Source organism: Triplophysa dalaica, chromosome 18, assembly GCF_015846415.1.
Source record: "Triplophysa dalaica isolate WHDGS20190420 chromosome 18, ASM1584641v1, whole genome shotgun sequence".
In the NCBI taxonomy this organism is placed as follows: Eukaryota; Metazoa; Chordata; class Actinopteri; order Cypriniformes; family Nemacheilidae; genus Triplophysa; species Triplophysa dalaica.
Genome location: NC_079559.1, coordinates 19,378,920 through 19,394,756, shown reverse-complemented (window position 1 = coordinate 19,394,756; position 15,837 = coordinate 19,378,920). Strand labels below are relative to the sequence as shown.

At 38.1% G+C, this 15,837-nt stretch overlaps 1 protein-coding gene across 1 annotated transcript in view; it reads right to left on the bottom strand.

The window, feature by feature from the left end:
* Positions 1–15,837, bottom strand: part of tcf7l1b (transcription factor 7 like 1b) — a 47,493-nt gene that overhangs the window by 13,752 nt on the left and 17,904 nt on the right. The window contains exon 4 of the mRNA XM_056729665.1: positions 1,843–1,926. Within this exon, the coding sequence (XP_056585643.1) occupies positions 1,843–1,926 (84 nt within the window). The remainder of the gene's footprint in view (positions 1–1,842; positions 1,927–15,837) is intronic.

The following is a 15,837-nucleotide window of genomic DNA, read 5'->3' as shown; positions in this document are numbered from 1 at the left end:
TATTGTGATAATACTATGAAATATTGTAATTCTGCTTGAAAAAAAAGATTGCTATTAGGTTGCCCACCTAAGTCAAACTTGAGGGTCTGTGTGCTGAAATTTACACCCACAAATTTACACAGGTTTGGTTGGGGTCAATTTGCCTGACTCACCATCTCTCATATTTGTGTTTGTGTGTGCCTTTGTCTCACCCTTACACTTTCCCACACGCGCCACCACAGCAGGAATGTGACGCTCTGATTACATTTATCACCTCTCATCAGCAGGGTACCAGCTTACCAGAGAAAAATCTAAACCACACGGGTTAGCCGAGGACATGAACTACCTCCAAACAGAGTTGACCAGCCTGTCTACATAGCTGCTCGACAGGGAAGTCAGTTTTTATCCAACAACGATCATTGTAATCTAAGGAGTGGCATAGTCCTGTCCATAGTGGCATGTTCCAGCAACTCAACCGGTGCTGACAAGTCGGTAAAACAAAACGTTGAAATGTATAGGACCTTCACGTCCGTTAAACGCGTAGAGCGCAAATGACAATATTTCCATCTGCCCAGTAAAGGTATTTGACTGCTTTTCCAGCCACAAGAGAAACCCAGAGCTGTTTGTTTAATGCAGAGAACACAACTGAGCTAACAGATGCTGCGAGTGTTGCCAACCACATCAATTACAAGATCAATACATGCTCATGAGTTTCAATGAAGTCTATCTGACACCGCTGATTAAAACACTTCCCATGAGTCTACTACGTTTAACCTGCTGTTGAGTGTGAGGTGTGTATACTAAAAGGGTTTCAAGAAACTTATGCAACACTCATTAATGCATTTCATTGCTTTAGAGAGTAATATATTCATCCACATATTAATTAAATAATCTAAAATGAAAGTGGAATTTCCGAACAATACGGTCCAATACTGTAAAAATTTAAATTTGATCTGAAATTTTAAAGTTACAAGTCAGAAGGTTGTGCAACGTTTACACAAATCATCACATCCAAATTAAGAGTTTGTGTTTACATAATAGAAGTTTGTCTACTGTGCATATAAATTTTGTATATATAAAGACATACATGAACATCTATATATTTAAGAAAAACATACAAATTAAGACTTAAATGTTTATCATTTAAATTATATATAATATAAATAAATACATGCGTGTGTGTGTGTGAAAATAAATACAAATAAAATATATATGCACAGTACACATATATTGTGTAAACACAAACTTGGGGTAAACACTAACTTTTTTGGGAAACTTTTTTTTCCACAACCCTTTGTACAATCGCTACACACCTAAACTTGTATTAAACAGACTAACTCATTTTAATATTATATACACTATAGGGTTAAAACAATTTTGCAACGATGTATCACAACCATAATAAAGGATTGTGTTTCAAGCCAATTTGATTTAAAAAAAAAATACGTAAATAGATTAAATGTTTAAAATGTTTATAAAAAACGTCATAATTATAATCCTTTAGGAGAGCCAATTTTGCAATTTTAACAAACACAAGTGAAGACACTCCCAAAATGTACTGCAAGAAAGACAACTGAACACAATATATGTGTTTGCTATATATTCTATGTGTCATACAGTATTGTGATATTATCTTAGCAATAAGATAACATCAAAATCTATTTAATTCCATTGTGAGTCGAGACACCCATTTATGTTATATAATGTGCACCTTGAGTGCCGCAAACCGAATTCTTGCCTTTCAAGAGCAAGTTTGACAAGCTGACTTTAGAGTTTTTTTATTTATTTGATGGATTACCCTTAACACCTAAAATACTTACAGTATAATACTCGTGTGTGTGTGTGTGGATGTGTTACACTCACTAAGTGTCCAGGGGTTGGTGATCTTGAGTCTTTGAGTGCTGCTGTGCCTGGAACATCCAGTAGAGGCCATTTCATCTGCAGATACTGTGAACACACAAACACCACACAGATCAGACACCATAAACACTAATTATACTTCAATTACACATACAGACGGGCCAAAGGTACAAATCTCCCTTTTCACTTGTGTCAATTGAAAGCCTTTGGCATAAAACAGGTAAAGAGAAGCTTCACCTCAGTGGGTGGCAATGCGTTTTTGTCAGACCTGTTTACAATAGCACTTTATGAATACAACGTGTTTATGTCTAGACAGGTTTTTCTCATGACTCACGTTAAATGAACAAACAGTGCACTGAGAACAGTTCAGTCAAAATTGAAACTGTCACCCCTGAGTCACTCAGGTCTAATCCGGTGTTTCTCAAACTGCAGAGATTACTAAAACTAGCAACTGTAATCAATGTTTCAGTGGTTTTGTTTTGCGCTCATTCAATGGGGGTCAATGTTGTTTGTTTACCAACATTTCTCAAAATATCTTCTTTTGGGCTCTGTACTTGAAAGAAACTCATACAAGTTTAAATTGACATGAGGATGAGTAAAAAATGAAAGAACTTTAATTCTTGGGTGAACTATCCCTTTAAATGTGATTTGTTGGTTGGTGTGCAAAGCCAAAAAGTATTCATATGGATCTTAACATCTCTCGTTACAACAAGCTGCCGTTACATAGCAAGCAAGACCGTGCAAAAAAATCCAAAAAATTATGGAAGAGTTATTAAGTGAAGACAGAATTGATCCATTTCTTTAAGAGTACCTTCCAGTATGAGACACACAAAAAGTCATAAATAACAGAGCGGTCAGCGGAAAGCCATTCTACAAGCAGACACCTGTGTGTCTGTGTGTACGTTACAGAGAGCGAGAGAGAGTCATCGAGCGTGAGGAATGGCAGCACAGCGGAGAGAGAGGGAGTGTGAAATCTGTGTTTGTCTGGGAATGTGTTCCTACAAGAGTCCAGCTGTGGGTGCCTATCGAGGGATGTTGTGTGTGTGGCGGAGAGGACAGCTGAGAGGAAGTCCCATGGAGAGAGGTGGGAAAACGGGACCGTGGTAAAAATGCAGGCACATTTATAACGCTCGAGTGAATAGATCTGCACTTTTGACCTCTCGCTGAATCGCAACCTGCGTGATGGTCACTTGTTTTAATCACACAAACATCGTTCACTCTCTCTGTGTGGCCTGCATGAATTCCACTTGGGGCTAAACAGGTGTGTTGATGTTCACTACTGTACACTGCCATTTTTTCAAATATTTCATAATAAATCCAGGGCTTTTGTTTTTTTATCTTTATCAGATCTTCTCGTTTTGCTCCATTTCGACTCATAGCTCATAGCTGGGGGTCTCAGCGGAGTTGTGGTTCGAAATCTCAGTTCAGACATCTGGTTTGAATATCAGATTTTTACAGCCCGGAAACTCCTGTTTTTATGTGCATTTTTTGGGCTGCCCAAGAAAATTCGATTTATTAAAACACATTTTGCTTGATGTAAAACTCACATTTATATTTTTAGGGGTGCGGCAGTTTATTTCACCAAAGTTAGGTCACCTAAGCCTCAATATCACACTACAATACTGCAGCATCGATCAATTCTCATGATTTACAGCATGTCTGACTTTCTAACTACCAGAGATCTTATACAACACTGTGTACTCAGTCTGTTCAGGTGCAGATCCCACATGGAACTATTCCGGACAGCTCGTTTGCATGGTTATATGTCAAATATTTTGTCCCTGATCGATTTTCCTGTTGCTCAACTAGTAAAGCCTTGCAGAAGTGGTGCAATGGAGCTTGGGTTCGATACTAAGGGAAGCGTCTGTCAAATACATCGATGTTAATCGTGTTAGCAGTCCAAATGGAGAAAACACAACACGACCAAATCCTTACATGTCCAAAGCAGCCGCAACATAACAGTGGCAAAAATATCTGTCCTCAAATAGGGCCGTTAAACGATTAATCGCGATCAATCGCATCCAGAATAAAAGTTTGTGTTTCCATAATATATGTCTTTGTACTGGGCATATTCATATTGTATTTATAAACACACAAACATACGGTATATATATTTATGAAATATGTGCATGTATATATTTATATACAATTTAAATTATATATACTTTTTAATATTTATATTTTCTTAAATATATGCATGCATGCGTATTTGTTTATAATACAAATTAATATGTATATTCCAAAGACATATTTTATGTAAACAAACATTTTATTCTGGATGCGATTAATCGTGATTAATCGTTTAACAGCCCATTACTCAAAAAAAAGTTGCATGAGCTAACCAGAAGACATTTGTTATTTAAAATAAATGTATAAACAGAGGGATGTTGGACCAATGAGATTTAAGTGTGGGGGGGAATCCAACACAATGCGAAAGAAAAACAGACCAAGCAACCAACAAAATATCCTGTACACTTATCATAGCTTTAGAGTAAAACGTATTGTTTTTCCAGCTGGTTAGGCCATGACACTAAATACAAATCAGTAATGAACAGTCTTCAATAAATTCTCAAAATTAAGTGAGTTTATTCTTTAAAACCAGTTTTTCTCATTATATATTTCTTATTTATTATAAGCATATATTTGCTTAATTTAACATTTCAATAAAAAAGTAGGACTTAATATTGTAAGTCATTCGCTTTTAAAATAAATGAATTCTTATAAAGGAATGTTTAGGTAATTTTTGTAACAAAAATATAGAAGAAAAAAAATGTGTTGCCGTGTAAACAATCACACTGGAAATGATGTGATGATTGGATGTTGGCATTCTTCAAATCAAAGCAATTGTTTATCTCTGTAATGCTGATTGGCTAATTGTCTACAATGTTAGTGCAATCAACATTTGACTTGGAGACAAACTCTCCAAAAAAACAATGGAATCTGACGGTCCACCTGGTTTGTCTCCCAGCGTGAATAAGAAAAATACACAGCCCAGATTATCATCTTTTCTCTCATTAAACTCCACAAAATCTTCCAAATGCCAGTTTCAATGATAGCCCCAGGGGACCTCAACAGCGCCACTGACGACAAATGAATTGATGTGGGGGTCCGGTCCACTTCTGAACTTTCATACCTTCGACCTTGCGTTCAAGCGTAGCGTTATGAGGAAGGAAGTTTACATGGCTATGGTTAAAAATGTAAAAGACATTACAGCACAAAAGGAAGAAGGGAGGAACAGAGAGAGAAAAAAACACTTTCAGGAATGAGTTTTGTCTGAACAGGCCAAGGGTATTGTTTCCTGACAGCTGGGTGACTGAGGGGGGTTCAGAGTGGGCCCCTCATTCCCATCCGAAAGAGAGGAAATTCTTAGGGTTGACATCAGTCATCTCCCCCAACACACACACACACACACACACAAGCCTAAAGCTTGAATGTTAGAGTATGAATACTGGGCCCACACAACTGCTAAAGAGAAACAGAAGGCCACCATTACTACTCTTCAGTTGGTCATGTATTTTTCCAATAAAGGATTCCAGGCCAAGATATAAAACACATACAGAATTGCATATTAAGCCATGAAAATGATTGTTAACAATACAATCGGTTCCAGGAAAGATAGCTTGTTCCAGTAAAGGTCTCTAGATCTGTCTCCTAGCATTTAAAACGATTTTAGCCAGACCCCTGTTAACATTTACAAACCTAAGAACACATGATATTACAAGTAACAAGACGTAACAATCCGTAACATTTGCCTCTTTATTGGCATGTTTGTTTAAAACATAAAAATGCAGGTTCCTTTAAGTACTTCTTTTAAAATATCCAAGTGTGTTGATAAACAACTTTACACAATATTTGATCCGACAACTTAAATTATAAACCGTTATTATAAGTGTCCCATTAAGCGCACTTCAGCTTTAATTCAATTTACAGTTACACTGTACAATAAGTTTGTATTTGTCAACATTAGTTAACGCTTTAGCTTACATGAACTAACACAAAACAAGCATTTATTAACAGCTGTTTGTGTTAATTTCAGCATTTACTAAGGATGTAACAATATCAAAATCTCACTGTACGACTTCTGTTTAGAGTTCATAGTGCAATATTTAATGCTGTATTTGAAATGACGAATGATGACTTGGAAACGTGCCATAAACTTCCTCTTTTCTTTATCCTCTAACCATAACTGTTGCTCAGAGGTATGACTTACAGTATGAGATGAGTCAAATGATCTAAAAATTCCTTTTCTAAAATAAAATAATTGCGCAAGTTGGACCTTGCCAAAGGTAACATCTACTATTTTTTCAAACATTCTCTATGTTAGGTCCAGGAGACCTATCGTTTCATAACATCATGTGACCCCGATAATATTGCGACAATTTTGCTATTAAGATAACACGATATCGATGATATTGTTACATCCCTAGCAAAATAGGTAGTTGTAACATTAACAAAGATTAATAAATGCTGAAAAATGATTGATAGATCAAGTAATGCATTTACTTATGTTAACAAACACAACCTTAGGAAATGTAGCTTGTTTTTTAAATAATTAAATGTGACCTTTTAAAAAATATATGAAATAATTGGCATAATTTGTGTATTTATTCTTTATATTTATTTTAAATTTTAATACAACACCAGTTTGAGGTGGTCAATTAAAACAAACCCCTTCAAACAACAACGTCTCTTTATGCCTCTACAGTGACTTGGTCAATGCCTTTCCAAACATGAAGTTTGTTTGGATCTTTAGAGGAGTCTTGAGGCAACAGTAGTTTCTGGTCAGTTACGTGCACTTGGCCTGTAGGTTATTTCCAGTTGACTTTGGCGTGTCAGTGAAAGCTGACCAAGATGAGGAAAACCTTCACCACCCAACAACACAACTGTAAAGTTTACTCCCATAAACTACTGAAATTATTTCTCTCTTTTGGCTTTGCAACCATTTCCAACACCTCAACCTGACACAACTCCCTTCGCTTTTGCGTGCTGGCATCCTGTCCATTTAGCGCGTCGGCGCTATCCAAACAGTGGTGCAGACTACAGCACTGCGGTCAGGGCCTGGCCCCCTAAAACTGTCCTCGCGCTGGCACAGAAGACCAGCGATGAAAAAACCTTATGCTGGTCAGCAGAAATTTGTTTCCGAAAGACAAGGGTGGTTACAATTTGAGAAGTGCTTTGGGCAGAACAAGAGAGCGGAGAGTTTCTTCGATGCAGCCCTGTAAGTGTTTACAATGACACAGGAGTAGAAACACACATATAAACTCGATTTCCCAATTACCCTTTACAGTATGCTTCAGGCAGTGTGCTAATGTGTTACAGGTGCCCTTGAGTAAAGCTTAAACAAAGCAACAGAGTCATAAAAAGAAGACGTAAAATAAAGACTACAGACTTGTTAATGCATTTCATGCAATCATGTTCAAGTTGTAATGTTTCAGATTTTTAAAGAAAAACCTAAAATCAGAGGAACAAATACAAAATATTTGTAGATATATAGTAATATACAGCAGTCACAGAAACCAGGCAATGTTGTTCTTACACTAATAAAAATGAAGGCTTAACATCAAAACTGTTGCAAAATAATTCAATAAGTTGAAATGGAAAAAGGAAAATCATCCTTTGCTCACCCTCATGTCATTGCAAACCTGTATGACTTTCATTGTATGCACACAAAACCACCGAGATTTTTATTTTAGGATGAACTATCCCTTTAACAGTGGAAAATCTAACAATTGAACCAACCGTCCAACTCTACTCAACAAAATCTGTTTCACAAAAGCTATATGCGACGGAGAAGGATTACTTTTATCACATCGCCTTTGCTGCAGTTTCGCATTCAGATGCATTTGGAGCTGGATTATCTTCAACTGCTGTATTAGACACCCGATGTCCTGGACTCAACATCACGCTTAAAACTTCCCCGCCAAGTTCCACAGACTGTGTATCAAGTCCCTCATTCCTCATCCTACATAGTCTCTCAACTTCAAAACTGGGCCTCTGACAGACACTCAACCTCCAACTTTATGATCCATTTCTATCATCTCTAATTGTCTTCCAGCTTTCTGCCTCGGTCTCCAACGCACACTGCTAACATCAGTCAAGCAAACTCCTAATGAGAGAGAGGACACAGATGCGACAAAAGGTGGCTGAGAATTTTCCAGAGAAAAGCCAAGCACCGAGGCCTTTGGTTTGGTGAACAGAGAGAATATGGCATATGCTCTTGGGGTCGCTAGGTGCCAATGCCAGAGTCCAATTGTTCGGCCCCTTTCATGGATACAGAAGCAAATGGGGGGGCCAAGAGGGCTTTGTCAGCTCGGAGGAGCCGCGGCAACACTGCCAGGGATGCTGCGAGGCAGATGTGAAGGACATTTGTTACTGAGGGAGTGTGCAGCGACTGCCAGCGGCACCCAAATAGAATCGGCCTGACAAACTTACGGCTCTGCTGTCGAGGTAATGAGGGGCTGACGCACTTTCGGCTGCTCAAGATCTGTGTCGCTATCTGTATAGGAAGTTAAGTTTGTAGGCTAAAAAAGTTGAGAGTAAAATTCCATATGATGATGGAATCAGAGACTTTTTTTTAAATAATACATTTACAGTTATGAAATAATTGCAATAATATTTATAGTGCAACACAAAACATTTTTAGGGCTGCACTATAATGTGTAAAATAATAACATAATAATTTTAATTGTTTCATGGATATTTTGCATATTATTATTAATTCATATAACAATTTTGCTATATTTTTACACTTTACAGCCAACTAATACATGCTGCAATCTGCTGCTTTTAAAATTTTTTGCTAAAAGAAAATACTCACATTAATTCTGTCAGTTTAGGAGATTTTTTATTTTACTTCTACACATTATTATTAATTCATTTTATATTCTTAAGCTATTTTTACACTTTACCGCCAATTTATACATGTTGCAATTTGCTGCTGTTAAATTGTGATCACAGTTCTTTAAAAAAATATCACGGTTATTCTGTCAATTTAGAAGTGTTTTATTTCACTTCAGCATATTATTATTATTAATTAATATTATTATATTATTACACTTTACAGCCAATTACACTAAACAATCTGCCACGGTTGAACTTCTGCGACACTATTTCAAAGCATATAAGGCATATCTATCAACATGATTACATAAACACAGTCAATCGTAATCACAAAAAAACATCTAAAAAATGAACATCTTGACGTGGCTCCGCTTATATAAATAACACATATTTAAAACATTGATTTGTGATTAAATTGCGTATTTTAAAGTACAACTGTTTTATCACACAAGCAGAAAGACAACAACGAAAACAATTAGAGAATCAACTACTTAAAAGAAACTTGCAAGTGCAAGTAATTTGCAAGTTTTACTGCCAATCTGATCTTGTATTTTGGTAGAAACGGCAGTTTTCATTTCAAAGAGAAGGCCCCTTAAAAAAAAATCTGGGGAGAAAGCTGTTCATTTTCACTCTCAATAATTTCAAACCCCCGATTCAAACCAGCTCTAGCTGATATGACTGCAGAAAGCAATCCTATTCATAACCACATCTCACTTCAACCCCATACATGCTCTCAGCCCAAGTGGATGACGCCAATCACCCAGCTTGTGGTCTGTATTTATATAGGACCCCCTGGTGAAGCCAAATGGGCCTCCCAGTGGCCGGTGTGTTAAAGCGTTAAATCACATCTCTCAATCTGAGCAGCCCATCACTGATAACACACGCAGTCCTGCCCCACACGACTGCCTATTGTCAGAACAGGCCAGCATCCTAATGCAAGTCATTAACACCTACTGTTAGTCCATCCTGACCACACAATCACCACCTACCACTGACCGCACACAATAGAGGTGAGTACAGCCCGACTAGTTCAAACTAAGCTCCATTGTTTAGGTGTGTTGTGGGTAATTAAACAATTATACAACTCATTGTTAAGCAAACGACAGATACAATCATGCTAATTGGAGGGAGAGGTTAACTATGACTCAAACTGGGCGGAACTGCCACAGCGCTCCATTACTGAGATCAGCAAACATTTGACGATATGACGAGTAATAAGTGGAGCAAACCTAAATGTCAAGCGAGCGCTATGTGACAAGCCTACTGAATGTTTCAGGTACATTTCGCTATACAGTCCCTTACTGACCTTGTTTGTGTAAAGGTCCTTCCAATGAATGAACTTCATCAATAACTCCAAGCTTCACATACGTGTAAAAATACCACAAAGCCTTAATCCGAAACAGTAAACACAGTGCAAACTCCACCCGTATAAAATAAATTGATAGCCAACATGCATAACCATAAAACGTTCCAATGACTAAATAATGCATTACCAAAGGTTATTTAGATAGAAAACTATTTCAAAGGGATAATGTTGTTACCCTGGTGTCCTCTTATGTCATTCAAATCCTTTATCACCTTTCTCTGCTGCACACTAAAGAACATATTTAGAGAAATCTAAATGGTTTTGTCTCTTTAGAATGAAAGTCAATGGGTGCCAGTGTTTCCACGTTCTTGAGTTCTGCAGTAGAAAGTCATACATGTGTGTAATGATAAGAATGAATAATTAATTAAAGAGATAATTTTTTTCTGTGAACTGTTCCTTTAACATGAATACTTATAAGGCACCTTTTAAAGGGACAGTTCACCCAAAAATGAAAATTCTGTCACTCACTCTCTAGTGTACAAATCTCTTTGTTCCGATGAAAACAGAGAAATATATTTGGAAGAATGCTTGTAACCAAACAGTTCTTGGACCCCATTGACTATCATAGTAGAAAACAATTACAATGGTAGTCAAAAGTATCCTTGTGGCTCTCCTACATTCTTCAAAATATCTTCTTTTCTGTTCAACAGAACAAAAAATATATCAAATATTGTTTCTTTCATTGTAGTCAAGATCTGTTTGGTTTTAAACATTCTTTCAAATATCTTTGTGTTCATCAGAATAAAGACAAGAACAACTCGAAGGTGGGTAAATGAAGACAGAATTTTTATTTTTGAGTGAACTGTCCCTTTAAGCAACTCTGTCAAGTTAGTCAGCATGTCTAAAGATCAACATCCCCGCGTGATTTCCTCCGTCCCTTCGGCTGGACGACAGCACGCTCTCATATGCAAACTCGGCCACATTAACAAGTCTGCTCAAGATGCAGGTATGTTTGTTTTGGCTGTGTGAGTTGTTTACAGCGCGGCTAGACGAAACATTTCAATGAGACTATTTATTTGAGCTTTTCAGAGTCTGCTTCTGAACACACAACCCTGCAAAGAGATAAGACAACTTTTATTATGTAAAATGTATCCACAAGTCAAATCTCCGTCCGTCTAAGAAGCTAGTGAGAGAGTCTTTTTGTGCAGTTTACTTATCTTTTGTTTACATGTTGTAAAACAAGTTATTGGGTTTGTCAAGTGAAAATCTGATATGGCTGTATGTAACTTGCATGAAACTAAAACTTTTCTGTAGCTGAACATCAATGCATTTTTTTATATATTTTTAATAATATATAAAAAAAAACACTCTCAGGATATAGCTTAACATCAATTACTGTATGCAAGTAATTTGTTGGCTGACCTCTAAGAGAAGTACAAGAATGAATACATATGATACATGAACTTTGTATTAAACACAGATGCAATATTTGTAGAGGACAGGACGAAATCCAGATTCTCACAATGATCTACAGCCAGATTCAAACTTGCATTACCCAAATGAGCATCACAGTCGTGTGCTAACTGCTAAGCCACAGCTTTCTTAAAAATCATTACTAAGAATGAATAAATACAAAATTGAAACATGACAAGGTAATACCTACAGAGTGACCCCAAACTGTTTACTCGAGATCAACAGTTCACAAATCAGGTGCCTAGTCATAAACATCCTGCACCAGACCGCTGGCACATTTCAAGCATTTCTCAGTCTCTCTGGACCGACTGAAGTTAAGAGGTTCTGACAGGGTTCTGCTGCTCTCACCGGGGCGTCTATTGTAACCTGGGCGTCCTTCTTGCACTTCCATTCATTGCCTGACAAGACTAAAAAATGGGTCAAAGGCCAACCTGCCCTAATGCACACGTCTCCATGGCAATATGGTCCTATTAAGGCAGGGCTCATGGGCCTCTTAACATGCTCTTGTGCACAAAAGAACTATTAGTAAGAAAGGACAAATGGAGATGCGCGTGAGCTCCTATGAGCGTGAGGGGAACAGAGCAGAGGGCCAAAGGTTTAACTGAACAATTGAGAGATTCCAAGGTCTGATCGGGACTGATGGATGGTTTGGGCTTTTAAGGTAAGCAACAGTCCATCAGACGGGGCCAGGGCAGCATGGACAGCCAACTCTATTGAAGTCCACTCTTGTTTATCAGCTATGGAAAAAAGCCCTTCAAAAAGCTTTCATTATGGCCAACACTTGATCTACACTGTGGAATGACACTAACCAAATACACTTACAAATATTGAAGAAGTATAATTAGTTATTTTAATACATGTGCAATACAAATCAATAAGTAACGGCAATATGTTTATAACATTGAAGCATTCTTATTGCTCAGCGGGATCATCCGCCGCGCCGCAGTTGTCTTGCCGTTATGGTTGAAATGTGCCGGTGACTAGATGGTGATCTACGAATTCCTCCAGTAGGGAATAAGAGAAGACTGTTAGAATGATTTTAAATGGAGAACAGCACATTTTGAATAATACGGTATAATTCACCATGGAAGGGCTTATTATTCGCACCGCACTCCGAGAATGAGCAAGAGCTGATAGAGTCGGGCACTACGGCATAATTGAGCTATTGTATTCTACAACACAACGCAAGGTCAATCGAAACCTCACACATAATTAGAACCACAAGAAAATAATCAGGGCATCTGGCAAGTACTGGCACCCGCTCAAGCGCTGAGGGCAGGCGGCCATATTGTTTAAGTCAATTACCACTGTGTTCGGAGGTTTCTCTGGGTTACTGGCATATCCCTTTACTGATTTAACCCTTGACGCCGAGATGCATATCGTTCAAGCTCACTGATATTCAAACTGATATTAGACTCAAACATTTCTATTATGAACCCTAGAAAGTGTGTCAGTAATTGTGTAAGCATGTATGTGAATGCTCAACAGGCAGTCGTTCGAAATCTAACACCATTTTTATTTTGTGGGCAAAAATTACACCACACTGTTGTTTATCATAGATGATATGTAATCAAACTTTAGAAAAATAATACCACAGAGCAGTGCAACCCACACAAGGGGGGCCTTACAATGAAAAAGTTTGAGAACCACCGGTCTTTGACATGTACTACGAGTACATGTGCTGATATTTTATGTGTGTGCTGCTTATGTATCAACTTCAGAATTCTGTAACCGTCATTTACAGTCCGTCAAATTCTGGCCAGATGTGAACATACGAGGCGCCTTCACTTTTATAAATACGCGACATACAAGTTTTCCCTGGCAACATAAATTCACATTTTTTCATAAGTTGTACAGACATAACAAGATGAGGCACATGTATCACGCCCAGGCTTAAAAGGTCTTTAAGGTCTCTCTTTGCAGCCGAAAAATAAAAAATAAATATTTGCTCGAGTGTAAATTTAATCGTGCGGCTCCTCAATAAGGGCTTGTGCAGTGTGAGGCTAAACATACACTGCTACCATTTAAACTGGCCTTTTCACTGCAATGACACATCATTTTAGAGAGAGAGAGAGAGAGAGAGAGAGAGAGAGAGAGAGAGAGATGGTGGAAAGAACAGACAAGGCTAAATTAAACACATTTGTTTCTGCTCACACATACCACAAGTCTTATGAAAACAGAGCGCTGATTGTGTCCACACTAAAGCCCCCCTGACACACACACACGCACATGCGCATGCACACCCGCACACACAGCTGTCTATAGAAAGCTCGATGTATGTTTGCCACTGCAGTGGAAGCATATAGAGACAAGCCTAGACCTCCTGTGAGCTCCGACTCAACTTTACAATCCAATACTCAATCTACACATCCTGCTCTCCCATGAAATACACACACACACACTTGTAGCAACCATGCTCTTTTACTGCCTCACACTGTGGCAAAAGCGTATACCAAAGGCACAAACACAAGCTTTCATGACAGACAACACAAATATGCACACATGCAAAAGCTGGTTGCAAATTAACTCGGTTACCTCATTGGATTCATTGCAATCTAATAACAAACACAATTTGTATTTGATATGACAGGGAGGCAGTGAAATGTTAAAGGCACAGGTTATGGCTGGAATAACACAACAAACTTTTTTTTAACTAGACATCATACACTTGGAGACTTTTTGAAAGTTTCCGATAGAAACACAGCCTTTCTTCAACAAGTCCAGAATGAAAATATGGGCAAAATCTGAGTAAAAGTCTTGTAGGGTATTTTACCCAACATAAAAAAGTTATCGTTTTTGGTGTCTTGTCTTAACTTTCTGTCTGGTTCCCATACAAAGCCATGATATGGTTTCAAAAGACTTCTATAGCACTTCTGTTTTTTTTTGGGATCTTGCAAGCTAGAGGTTCCCATCTTCATTTATTGTATGAAAACTCTTCAAACTCCTTTGGCGTTCACAGAATATAGTCCTACCGGTTTGAAACAACTTTTATGTTGTTGATTATGGAAGAACTATTCCTTTAACGTGCCACTCATTGATTTCTTCATTCATTTGAAAGGCATCCTTTACGTGTAATGCGACAATAGAAGTTCATCGGCTGTCAACAGCAGTAAGCCTCCTTCACAACATGTTCCATCATCTGTGTTTTTTCAGGACAGACCAAACAGGAAAGCTCACCACACAATGAGAAAAGTAAACACCTTCCAGACCTCGCTGTGTGAGGTTCTGGTGATGTCCACATAGGAGCTCCATAGTGTGGACGTGGCCCACGCCGAGGGTCTGAGGGGGTCATGAGCCCTCTCACCTCTACACGGTTGAAATGCTCACCCTGAGATCTGGATGATGGAAGGGAAACCAAACTGAGCCGGATTCGACTGCGTCCAAAATGCGTCAGGCGCTAATGGAGCAGACTGCGTGCGTGACACATTTGAGCTACACAAGTTAAACTAACAAGCTAACAAAGTCCCTTGTTTTTATTCGCTCCCGAAGACTTCGAATGGGATTAGAAGCCTGCCGTTATGTGGAAATTCATTGTGTTGCGCGGTGAATGTTCGGAAAACAAATGTTTTTTCACCCTTATTCTCTTCACCAGGGAGCAAAAATAAAGCAGGACGTGAAATCCCCCAAAAACTTTGCAAGTAGTCAAGGATAAGACATATCCACGCCATAAACTGTAAACGGCTATTAAACACATTTGCGTCAGCCTGCTGGCGTCTTGAACGTCTTGTAAAAGCTTGTAATACTTTGGCAACGTATTGCAAATGAAGTTATTTTAGGACATTCCATCACTTAAAGCTGAACGCACATGAATCGTACCCGGTTAACCTGCCTTGCGGTTGTTTTGTCTGACTAATGCTTTGTGGTATTATTTTTCTGATGTTTGATTACATGTCAAGAAAAGCGTGAATTTTTTTGTCCAGAAAAGCCGGAATGCGTCTTGTTATTTTTAACTGAGCTGTGAACTAGGGCCGAGTCTCGATTCAGATGTTACGATTCAATTCGATTTCGATTCTCAAGCTCTCGATTAGACTTTGATTCAGTTCAAGGCATGTATACAGATAAAAATCAAAGAAATTTCTTTAAAACGAACTGTAAGCATCAGATTTCAATGGTGAATGAATAAAAAGAAATGAAAAGCCACAAACGTGCAGTGTTTCCGCTTGGAATTTGTGGAACTGTGGAGTTTGGTGATGTCACACACTAATTAACATATTTGCGACGTCATCGTCATTCATAGTTTTCGAGTTGCATTTTCAAACATGTTTCGCTTCTACTCTCTGAACATTCTGTATTTTAATACAGCTTGTTGCCCAAAGAAATCATCCAATTTACATATATTCTGTTGTCAGTCTGATTCTGTTCTTTTATCCGCGAATTGG